The sequence below is a fragment of the Balaenoptera ricei genome, chromosome 21 (assembly GCF_028023285.1).
Source record: "Balaenoptera ricei isolate mBalRic1 chromosome 21, mBalRic1.hap2, whole genome shotgun sequence".
In the NCBI taxonomy this organism is placed as follows: domain Eukaryota; kingdom Metazoa; phylum Chordata; class Mammalia; order Artiodactyla; family Balaenopteridae; genus Balaenoptera; species Balaenoptera ricei.
In genome coordinates, this window is record NC_082659.1 from 35831399 (window position 1) to 35844142 (window position 12744).

The following is a 12744-nucleotide window of genomic DNA, read 5'->3' on the forward strand; positions in this document are numbered from 1 at the left end:
ACGTGGATGTAATGTATAGCATGGTGTACATAATAATACAGTATTGTATATTTGAAAGTCACTAAGAGAGTAGATCTTAAAAGTTATCACAAGAAAAAAATGTTTTTCAACTATGTATGGGGACAGATGTTAGCTAACTAGACTTACTCTAGTGACCATTTTGCAATACATACAAATATCGAATCATATTGTACATGTGAAACTAAGAGTATAATATTACATGTCAATTATACCTCAGTAAACAAAAAAGAAAAGGAAAAAACCAGAAAGATACATAATTTTCTTTAGCTGGCCTGGGTAATCTGGAGTACAGAATAAAACTAATTAGGGCTTGAAATAAGTCAAGAGGATAAGGAAAGACAGTGGTGATGAGAACACAGTTGAAATGGCTGGTGTGCAGGCTGGGTGAGCTGGAAAAGGCGGTGGTCAGGAGACGATCAGCAGAGACTACAGAGGGGGCTGAAGGTGGATGGAGCAAATGAGCAGGTTTGGTAGAAGGAGTGAGGAGAGGAAAAGGAGGCTGTAGTCAGAGGAAAAGAAAAATTCTAGTCTCAGGTAACTGAAAAGCCAAGGGCTGGTAGTCGGAGTGGGAGTGGACAGAGGGTGAAGCTGTATAGGTCAGCAACCAGGTCCTGCATCCCTCGAGTGGTAGAAGGTAAACCTCAGCTAAGTGCTGCTCCTTTCCTGTGAGAAGGAGAAGGTTTCTACTTTGGATGTTTAGTCCCTTAGTGAATTGACACCCACCTCACATCTCAGCCGAGAAAAATCACTGATTTAGAAAGTCTGATATACTTTTAAAGAGGTCACTAAAAACTTTTCAGGTTTATTACTAACAGAGATGATTTAACAAATGTTTATGCTTTTGATTTAATAAAACCCAAACATTTAAATATAATTAAAATTAAAAAGTAGGCAAGTAAATCCAGTCCTGTAACTACAGTCAGAAAATCTGGGTAACAGTTCAAAATCTGTATCAATCTCATGGCCTCTTTACCAACTTCAAGTTCTCGTCTTTGGCGCAATCATCTTAAAATGAATCTAATATTTTTCCTGATACTATCAGAAATAAGTAACCTTGCTTGGGCTACTGAAATGTTACCTTGAGTTGTGAGCTGCCCTTCTTGAGCCTGAACACAACGAAGCTCTTCGATGGTTTCCTTCAGAGAATCCCTTTCTGTTCTTAACCTCTGGAGGGACATTAAGAATGAGGAAAGTTAGCTTCAAGCTTTATGAGTTTACTCATCAGTGGTCTTTGCCTTACCTAACAGAATGATAAACAGTGGTGAACATGGACATGTTACACCTTTTGACCTTCTACGGAAAGATCACAGAAGGAAACGATTACACGATGTTTTTCCCATTTAACAATACTAAGTATCTACTATGTGCAAGGTAGGATCCTATCCAGTTAGTCATAAGAAACAAAACCACCTACTCCATCTTTAACAATGAGTACCTTATTATGTAAATAACTTTATTTTCATGAAACAGATCAAACAACATAAATCACGACAAAGTAAAAGTATTTTAAAAAGCTTCAAAATATGCTGAAATATTCAAAAATCATGTATATTCATAAATCATGACAAAGTAAAAATATTTTAAAAAGCTTCAAAATATCCTGAACAACAACAAAAAGAACTGTGTCTTCCTACAGAAAACAGAAAAGCTACATAAATTTCTAGAAAGTCACAAGCAAGACGAAGGAAAAGAAGCAACAGTGGTAGAAAAGTTAAATATATAAAAAAGAAATCAGAATAGCAATCTTTTATTTTAGATCTATTTCTGAAACACAAACGTAAATCTTCTATAATTTAAAAAAAAAAGGATCTCAAATTTTCAAATTTATAAATAGAAGAAGAAATTAATGTAGGCAAAACATGAATTAAATATCATTTTCTTAATCTCAGCACTGCTCAAAACCAAAATGCCTAATATATATACTCACATCCTTTTCTTTTTGAAGACTGTCAACTTTTTCTTTTAGCCGCTTATATTCAAAATCTAATTTATCTGCTTTCTTCGATTCTTCAGATAATCTATTTTGCAGTTCTACTACCTGTATAGAAAGGTACCATTAATTTTTATAATTTGAAACATTAGAAATTATTATTATTTTCTTCTACAGATCTATGAAAATTCTCTCCCCCAAAAATACTCAAAAAAATACACATGATACAGGAGCCTAACCCAATGGAGAGAATGAGGTACAAAAATCTGCCCAGATACTATGGGTTCTAAAACCAGATCATCCAGAGGAACAAACGTTCAAAACTATGAAAACCTACAGGACTTCCATTTCCTGTAACACAGGAAACTTCAGTCTGGAAACCCTTTTAGCGTGAAGCAAAAGAAATGCTAGGGGAAAAGAATACAACTGCATCGCTAGGCTTATAACAAAGTAAGGGAAATCCTCAGGGGTTAAAAGTGGAGCAGGAAGTTTGTGAGGACGCTATGGGCAGTGTGAGATGCCACCTGGCAATACCAGAAACCCAGGCCTTTAAAATTATCGGGAGACAGGTTGCTGTTAAACTACCTTGGACTCTAAAAGGTGGTGAGTCAGTAAACAGGTAGGTTAGGAAAAAAAAATCCATCAGCTGGCAAAATCAATAAGGAAGTTTGCCCATCTTAAAGTGAGTGTTCTGGGTTTTAAAAAGGGTAACTTGAAAATGTGTAACCACAGCCTGCAAATGCATGGATTTGTGCTTGAATTTTTACCACGTGCCTTGTCTGGCAAATCCTAAGCCAAGCAATTAATTTAAAGTCGTCCTGATTGGTAATGCTGTGGAAAGTCTGGCATAAGAAAAACATACATTGTCTGGAGGAACACAACCTCAACCAGGTCCCCAGTATTCCCAAAGGTAAAGATGAGCCAAATGACAGAGCAAAATCTAAAATTACAAAAGTCTTAAAGAAATAATACACTACAAACAACAGTCAGCAGAAAAACATTAACAGCACTAACAACAATAAAATAGTAGAATGAGACCTCTAAAGATTTCAAATTGGAGTTATCAGACATAAAATACTAGGTTTAATACCTAAAGAAATTAAATAGAGAAATCTAAATTATAAAAGGAATAAAAGACCACCAAATATGATCAAGCAGGTTTGAAAGAGCACCCAAAGAGAAACTGCAGAAAGAAAAATATTATACTGAAAAATAAAATATATTAAGCTCCAGATCAGAAACAGATAGACAATTAGTGTATTACACAATTTCACTACAATAATTGTAGGTGTAGATTTCTTTTTTATTTATTCTGTTTGTAATGCACTGTTAATACTAAATCTGATGTCCTTCATCAATTCTGAAAAACGTTCAGCCATTCTTTCCTTCAAATAATGTCCTACAATTCTTTCTGTTCTTTCCTCTGGAACTCTAATTAAATCATTTCTTATTTTAATTTTATACCCTTTAATCACATTTACAGTTTCTTTGGGCTACATTTATTTTTGGTAATTTCTCAGTCCAACTTTGTTATATGTCGAAAATTTTCATAATGAAATGTTGGGAAAAAATGTATTCACCAAAAAAACCCTGCCAGACATTCATGGTGTACAGGGTTGCTCTACTAAAACTTCTCTAATTTATTATATTAAGCTAGTACAATTTTGATGCCAAAATCAGAAGACAAGGAAAGCACGAGACAGAAAACTTTAAGTAAACAAATCATAGAGGCAAAATATTCCAAGTAAAATGAACAAAGCAAATCTAACCATGTGAAACCACAAATAAATCTGCTATGACTAAACTAAGTTTATCTCAGGAATGCAAGGATGGTTTAAACATAGAAATCCATTAATATAATTCATCAGATTAATAGAAAGGAGAAGCAGCACAGGAGTCTCTGAATAGGTGTAGCTGATTAAATTCAACATCCATTTAAGATAAACACCTGTGCAAATTAGGAATACAATGAAATTTTGTTATCCTAATGAAAGGTGACTACAAAACCTATAGCAATCCTTATAATATACTGGTAAAACATTTAAAGCATTGTGTATAAAATCAACAAGAAATGGTTGCCTATTATTATTGCTTCTATTCAAGGCTGTACTAAAAGTCAGTCATGTTGATTAAGAAGAAAAAAAGGGTATGCCATAGAAAGAAACAAAATGGCTTTTATTTGTACAAAGTATGACTTCTGCCAAAAGAACTAACAGACATTATTAGAAATAATATGGGAATTTGGCAAGATTGTAAAATCAACATATAAAAACCAATTTAATCACATAAATGAGCAACACACTGAAAATGGTATCTTTTCTTTTTCTAACTGCATTTACAAAAGCAACCAAATACATAAAGTACCTAAGAGTAACTATAACAAAATATGTGCATGATATTTATAAGAAAATTATAAAACTTAATTGAAAGACACTGAAGATCTTAATAAATGGAAAGATGCTATATTCATTGATAGGAACATTTACTGTCATAAAGATGTCAATTCTCCCTAAACTGATCAACAGATTCAATGTAATTCCAATTTCCAAAGATTCTGGATTTAAAGGGAACGGAAAGGTCTAAGAATAGACAAACAATTTTGAAAAAGAACAGGGTGCGGGTATCTGTACTACCCAAATATTAAAATTACTAAAGATCTATAGATGATAAGAGAGTGTTCTGGTGTTAGAGTAGACAAACAGACCAATGAAACAGAAGAGATTGCCATAAACAAACCCACATATAACATGGTAACTTTAGATATATGATAAGATAGAATTGCAGGGCACTGCAGAAGAGACTGATTATTAAATAAAAGCTGCTAGGTTGACTGGTTGTCCACAAAGACAAAAAATATCAAATGGATCCCTACCTCACACCCTATATGAAAATCAATTTCTTGTGGATTAAAGACCTAAATGTACAAAACAAACTTTAAACCTCTGTAAAGAAAACAGAGATTAGTGTTACATCTTTATGTAGGAAATGACTTCTTAACTGAGACATAAAAAGCACAAATCATACACCTGAAAGTAACAAAAGATTGTAAATCAACTATACTCGAATAAAATTTTTTTTAAAAAGCACAAATCATAAAGAAAAAGGTATTTAAAGTTCATCATGTTAAAATTATCAATCTCAAAAAAAGTAAAAGGACAGGTCACAGACTGCTAGGAAATAAATGCAACATGTGACAAAAGATTAATACCAGGAACAAATAAAGAACTTTCAGAATCAATAAAAGAAATAATCCAACTTTAAAAATGAATAAAAGATAAAAATAGGCAATTCACAAAAGAAATGTGATCAGTAAATATATTTGCAATTAGGGTAATACAAAGTATAATCATAAGGAGACATCATTTCAAATCCATCCTTCAAATGGCAAAATTTCAAGTCTGATAATACTAGGTGTTGGTGATGATGTGGAGCAACAGGAATTCATACAAACTGCCTGCTGGTGATAAAATCACAGTGGAGGACAATTTGGCAATATCTAATTAAATGAGGACTCTCTAAGGAAGATATTCCACATAGTTGTAAAACTTCCACACATGTATCGAAGAGGACATGGTCAGTACTATTCACAGTGGCCTTTCTTGCAATATTAGAGAAAAAGACAAAACATCCTATATGTCCTTCTCCAGAAAAATGGATAAATGTGGTATTGTCACTCAACAGGATACTACAGATTGGTACAAGTGAATGGGATAAAGCTACAACTATCAACAAAACAAATCTCACAAATACCACTGAGCAAAAGCAAATCGCAGAAGAGAACTTTCACTATATCATTATATAAAGTTTTGAAATGTCAAAAGTGTTATTAAGTTTTTAGGGATACACACACACGTATATGTATGTGTCTGTGTATGTGCAGCAAAAGAATAAAGAGATGCGTAGGAACAAAAACCACAAAATAGGCTAGTCGTTACTGCAATGAGGAGGGGGGAGAGTGTTTTGTTTATTAAGCATGGATACTTATTGTATTATTTTTTTACTTTTGTGTATTTCTCAAGTATTACACAATAAATTAAAAATAATAAATAATAAAAGGATCTGCTATAGAGACCAATCAATAAGCCCTGGATAAGAACTAAGTTTCCTAGGTGAAAAACCGAATACCATGAAAACAAGTCAGGGGACTCTGATAAGCCAGCGTTACACTGGAGAGCTCAGCTGAAAACGGCGTTAAGAAATTGTGCTGCTCTCCTTACCTGTCTCTTATACGTCTCGAGTTGACTTCGAGCCGCGTTGGCTTTTCTCAGCTCCTCCTCTAGGCTAACTGTGTTCTGCATATACATAGTATTCTTCTCTTCTAAGAGTTTAACCTGCCGCCTCAAATCACCAAGATCTTCTAGCTTCTTTTTATATGATTCCACTTGGCCTTCTAGTTTAGACACTTTATCAGAAGAATGTCTAGAATGAGATGGGAAACCAGAAATCACAAACACATCCGCAATGGTAAAGCTGCTGTAGACAGTGCTAAACCAAGCGGATTGCCAGGAAGTAACACGTTCTAATGAAATTATAAGACCAAAGGTGAGTCCAGCTTAGTTTCTTGTGCAGGTTCAAAAGTATGACCAAAATTACAGCAAAATTTATAATAGACAACATTATAAAATTTAAGGAATGCAAGTAAGAGGGGGTAGCCAACAGAGTCACATGTAGCACAAAAGCAAAATAAATTGTACATTGTCCAAATAATTTGGCAATTAGGTTGTTATTAGTGACCAGAGGAACAGCTGTTTTGGTGGAGCCGTGGGGCAGGCGGTGGTGAATTTTAGTGGGTTAAGGAAAGAATGTAAACTTTACCTTGTGTAATCTAAATTTGTTCTGGAGGGAAGGAGAGAATAATAGGTCTCTCACTTTTTCTAAGATAAGAGGGACAGAAACATACAAATGTATGCTAAGGAGGCAGATTCAAATGTGAAGGGAAATGATAACTGATGTAGCACAGTTCCTGCAGAAGCAAGACGGGTTGAGACCCAGAGCACTGAAGGAGTTAGCACTGGACAGGAGGAGGAGTAACAGGTCTGCACGCTAGAAGCAAAAGAGAAAAGATGGGCGCGAATGCAGGAGACACAGCACATGGAGGGTCCATAGGTCATGGCCTCGTTCCTCAATGCAGGAGACAATGCCGTCTACTGAGACTGAAGCACAGGAAAGGTGTGGTGGGGGGCAGTCAGCTGAGAAGAGTTATGAAAATACGTAGCAGCTATGAGAGAAACGGGAGACAGAGCAATCTACGGATGAGCAGCAGAACAGTGGACCAGTGGGAGGGGCCCACACGGATGGGCAGTAGAGCGGTGGACCAGTGGGAGGGGCCCACACGGATGGGCAGTAGAGCGGTGGACCAGTGGGAGGGGCCCACACGGATGAGCAGTAGGGTGGTGGACCAGTGGGAGGGGCCCACACGGATGGGCAGTAGAGCGGTGGACCAGTGGGAGGGGCCCACACGGATGGGCAGTAGAGCGGTGGACCAGTGGGAGGGGCCCACACGGATGGGCAGTAGAGCGGTGGACCAGTGGGAGGGGCCCACACGGATGAGCAGCAGAACGGTGGACCAGTGGGAGGGGCCCACACGGATGAGCAGTAGAGCGGTGGACCAGTGGGAGGGGCCCACACGGATGGGCAGTAGAGCGGTGGACCAGTGGGAGGGGCCCACACGGATGGGCAGTAGAGCGGTGGACCAGTGGGAGGGGCCCACACGGATGGGCAGTAGAGTGGTGGACCAGTGGGAGGAGCCCATACGGATGGGCAGTAGAGTGGTGGACCAGTGGGAGGGGCCCATACGGATGGGCAGTAGAGCGGTGGACCAGTGGGAGGGGCCCAGTGGAGAGTAAGATCACTAGTCTGCAGTAGGAGAAAACTACCTCACTATGTGATCTTCCCTGTTTGTTCTCAGCATTCAAAGAGCAGACGCATAAAACATAGACGGTTGGAATGATCCAACAGAGGATAGATTACACAAGCAGAATGGTGCAGAAACGAGGTGGCAGGGAGTGAGGTGCCCAGTGAGAGAACAGTTGAGTCCAGCAAGGAAATGAGCCTTGTGTGTGGGTGTGACGGTATCCAAGAAAGAGAAAGACCAAGTGACTGGAGGACGCAAAATTATAAAGAACAGGAGTAGTAATGAGAAAAGCTCAGAGCTACGCAAGTATGAAGTGGTGGCCAGAGGTTAATTTCTATTTAACAAACATTTATATACAGCACTTATTTGCCAGATACTGTTCCAAGTGCTGACAAATACCCCCTCACTGAATTCCACATGTCAGTCTGAGGTAGGTATGTGAGGTATTTCCATTTTACGGATGAGAAAATGGTTCCACAGAGGTTGACGAAACGGCAGCACTGGGATCTGAACCCATCTTCCTGTGCTCAAAGACCCTAGCGTCTGTAACGTCGGTGGCAGAACTGTTCTGGGGGGGTCACAGGTGTGAGACTCTACAGAGATGGGGAGGTTGTTTACCTAAGAACGTCTATTTCATCTTTTAGAGACTGAGCATCATCTGCCAAAGTGGTCAGTTCATCGTTCTGCTGCCGAAGTTCAGACATCTCCTTCTGTAACTCTTCACAGCGTATTCGATAGTCATCTTTGGCTGCTTCAAGTCTGTAACCGAAACAAAATAGACCAAGAAAGCACTATTTACTGTCTAACAATTCTCCTTAGAACAGGAAAAGTAAGTAAAAAACATGAAAATAAATTCTTCTTGGATTTGTCTCCTACTTTTGTGACCATACACTGCACTTCCAAGTTTTAACTATCCTGGAAACGGATTCTACTGCTCCAAGACTTGCAGAAAGGTAACAACGGATCGCCATTCCTCTACTCAGAAAGTTAGACACCAAAATATAGCAGCTATAATTTATTTAAAGTTTTATTTTCAATGATGAAATTAACACATATTCCTTTTGGAATTCACAAGATGCAGAAAAGCAAAGAAGATAAAAATTATGCATGGCTCTAGACAGATACCTACTGTTAACATTTTTGGAGTATAACCTCCAGTCTGATTTCTATTCATAGATCTTTTCCCCCCAAAATATGGATAATATTGTTCCTAATTTATATTAATTTGTCTTGTTTAACATACATCCTTCCTTTGGATTTAAAAGATTCTTTCTCATGTCACAGATATTTATCATTGATTATTTACTTCTAATTTTATTTATGTAAGTAATGTACAGAAATTCTTAATTTTTATGTAATTCAATTGATGAATCTTACACTTTATAGTTTCTACTTTTGTTTTTAAATTTTTTTTTAACTTTTTATTTTACGTTGGGGTATAGCCAGTTATCAATGTTGTGAGGGTTCCAGGTGCCCAGAAAAGTGACTCAGCCATACATATATAGGTATTCACTCTCCCCCAAACTGCCCTCCCATCCAGGCTGCCACACAACACTGAGCAGAGTTCCCTGTGCTATAAAGTAGGTCCTTGTTGGTTATCCATTTTAAATATGACAGTGTGTGTACATGTTGATCCCGAACTCCCTAACTATCCCTTCCCCCCACCCTTTCCCCCTGGTAACCGTAAGTTCTCTTAGTCTATGAGTCTGTTTCTGGTTTGTAAATGAGTTCATTTGTATCATTTCTTTTTAGATTCCCCATATAAGTATAGTTTCTACTTCTAATGTGCAATTATAACTTTTTTTTTCCTTCTAGTTCTTTGTTTTCTGTTACTATTTATAGAGTTTCATTTTTAACATTAACGCTTTCAATTTCCCTGGAATTCATTTGGGTATATGATGTAATACAGGAATCTAACTTTTCCTGCCAAAATACCTACCAACCATTCCAAAACTGTTTAACAAATAATTTAACCTTTCCCTATTGATTAGAAAACTCCATCTTTATCACATTACGTATTTTTATATATACTTGGACTGGTTTCTGGATCTTCATTTGTGTCACTGGTGTCTATTTTGCTGCATTGGTACCAAGCTATTTTCATTAGTATATTAGTACTTGGGTGTGGCAAGTACTCCCTCATTATACTTTGTTCTCAAAACATTTTGGGAATCTCTTGTTCATTAATACTTCTAGATGAACATAAAATTTGAATTGGAATCAAGTTCAAATTATATGTTAAGAAAAAAATGGCATTCTTATAATGTTCCATTAAAAACACCTAAAAGTATGTTCTCTCTCTCCATACAGTATTATGTTTTATGTATAACTTAGAAGTTTTTGTCATCTAACTCCTTCATGTTACTTAAATATTTTTTTTATTCTTCACTTAAATACTTATAAATGGAAGTTTTCCCTGATGATACTAACTAGTTATTGGTAAAAAAACTTATGACCTATGCAGCAGTCTTACGTTACCCTCTCCCTGTTAAATGTTTATTGGTTCTAAGAAATTTTGAGTTAATTCTCTTATATTTTCTGGGTGGACACACATATTATCTACAAATAATCATCATTTATTGATACTTTTTGTCTTCCCAATATTTTAATCTCACTTCTTTTTCTTATTTCATTTTCTAGAAAAGTATTAACAGCAAAATCTTATATAGCATCTATGTGCCAGGCAATATTCTCAAAATACTTTATATATATTAACTCATTTAATGCTCACGAAAATTCTAGAAGGTAGATAATACTATTAGACCATCGTATAGTAGAGAAAATGGAGGCATGCCCAAGGTTACACAGCTAGTAAGTGGCAAAGCCAGGATTTTTAGAATGTCTAGAAAAACGTCAAATAATAGATTAATACTCATCCTCATTTCATTCTTAACTTTACTGAGAATTTCATGTACCAAGCTTATTTTATATTTTTCTTTCTCCTTTAACTTATGGATTGGAGGAGTTATAATACATTTAATAGTTACTGTAATAGATTTAATAATACTCAACAGGTTAACAATCCTGGGATAAAGCTTACTTTAATACTGGATTGAATTTGCTACTATTTTATTCAGGAATTATTTAAAGAATACTCATAAATGAGATGTCAGTCATTTGAAAATAATAGTAATAAACCCATTATGTTAATAAAGACAACATACTGTTTATGAAAAATAACTCTATTTTCTAAAACCAAAAAATGCTAAGAGTGGCAATATTTTTTATGTTCTGTGACTCAAATCATCTGGTTTAGTAGAAGACAGCTGGGTTCCCATAGCTGTTTCTACACTGGTCTGCTGTGATGGATTTTTGGCTGAGGTATATGAAGGAGATCCAGCCAAGCACAGAAGTGCGGCTGGAAAAGAGAGGGCCCTGAAGACTCTCTGAGAGGGTCCTCGGATCACAGTCTGAACTACAGATGTAGACCATAGGGGATGGATCGTTTTTCTAAGGTTTCTGAGAAGACTAAGAAAATTTTTTTATTTTTTCCTGTTAAGGCCAAAAAAAAAAAAAAAAAAAATGCAGAAAGATTTCATGGGGAAACAAAGGACTGAGTCACTGGACAAGTAAAAAAACCTAATTGATATTTAATTTCTCCCAGTTTTGACAATGAAAATCTATGGCTGGGTAAGAAACAGGCCAGGATATGTTTTCTAGTAAATCACAACACAATATTTTATCATACTGCCAAGTCCAACTTTGGGGTTCTATTTTGTCTTGCAGTACACCAAATTTTTCCTTTTCTTCTTTTCCCTTTCACCATCCAATCGCCAGTGGGCCCTCTTCCTCCTTTTTGGTCTTTTCCTCTCCCAGAAGATGTGTCTGGAAGACTGCCCCTTCACATCAGCTCGCCCTTTAAATAGGCCTGTCTCTATAACCCACGCACCTGGCCTTTATTTTGTGTTTCTTTAAACTGTGCTCTGGAAAGGGCACCAATCTCTAAATTCCGTGCCTGTGTATTTTTTTTGGCACCTGGCCCTTTAAGAAGATACACTTACTTTGAAATCCTATCCCTGCAGTTTGTGATCTAATTTCCTTTTTCGTTTTAAAGTAATTTCCGATTTTGAGTGAACTTAATCTTTCCAGCGACTGCTCCAACTCACCCTCAGGCTCCTTCGCTAGTTCTTCCTCTGTCTCTGACTTTTTTCTCTGTCTGCCTTTACTTGCCTCAGAGTACCTGGCAGGATGGGGGTGGGCTGGTGTTTGCTTCCTTCCTTTCACTCAGTTATTGTGCAGTTGGGGCATTCTGTCTGCAAGTCACATTGAGGGTGAGCACTGACAGATTTTCCTAAATGTGCAGTTGTTTCATGTTATGTGGGAAGACTTTGGGGAAGTGGCTAATTGCACAGCCTCCTTGGTCTGCAGTTACCCGAAAGTCCTAACACTATATTCTTAACTTTAAAAGACGTTACCCTGTGCACCGCAACAGAGAGTAGCCCCCGCTCGCTGCAACTAGAGAAAGCCTGCACGCAGCAACGAAGACCCAACCCAGCCAAAAATAAATAAAATAAAATAAATTTATATAAAAAAAAAGACATTACCAAATTTTAAAAAATGAGATCTGAGTGAGTAGTCCCTTACCTGAATGTTTCTTCTTGGAGCTGTTCTAACTGAGTCTGGAGCTGCAGATGCCTTCTTCCTGCTGGACTGTTAGGGTCTTCTATAGAATCAGACTGATTCAGCCTTTCCATTAATACCTGATTCTCTGCCAACAGACTACTTTTCTCCTCTTGCAATGCTGCAACCTGTGAGAATATAGGAAGACAGTGGTTATTTTCTCCAATGACACTGGAATCCGCATAATCACTTGTGAATTACCATTACGAATTAAAGCCTGTTTTTAAAGAAGTACAAGCAACCTCCACTTAAAACACTGACATTATTTTGGAATATTGCACAGGCAGAGCAGTACGTAAGAGTAAGCAAGAATTCATTC

The 12744-nt window shown here is 37.0% G+C and overlaps 1 protein-coding gene across 4 annotated transcripts in view; it reads right to left on the reverse strand.

Moving 5' to 3' along the window:
- Window positions 1-12744, reverse strand: part of HOOK3 (hook microtubule tethering protein 3) — a 119087-nt gene that overhangs the window by 55408 nt on the left and 50935 nt on the right. For all 4 annotated transcript variants that reach the window (XM_059909495.1, XM_059909492.1, XM_059909491.1 and 1 more), the window contains exons 9-13: window positions 12390-12553; window positions 8424-8564; window positions 6169-6370; window positions 1949-2059; window positions 1100-1187 (exon numbers count right to left, since the gene is read on the reverse strand). In XM_059909495.1, coding sequence (XP_059765478.1) covers window positions 1100-1187; window positions 1949-2059; window positions 6169-6370; window positions 8424-8564; window positions 12390-12553 — 706 coding nt within the window. The remainder of the gene's footprint in view (window positions 1-1099; window positions 1188-1948; window positions 2060-6168; window positions 6371-8423; window positions 8565-12389; window positions 12554-12744) is intronic.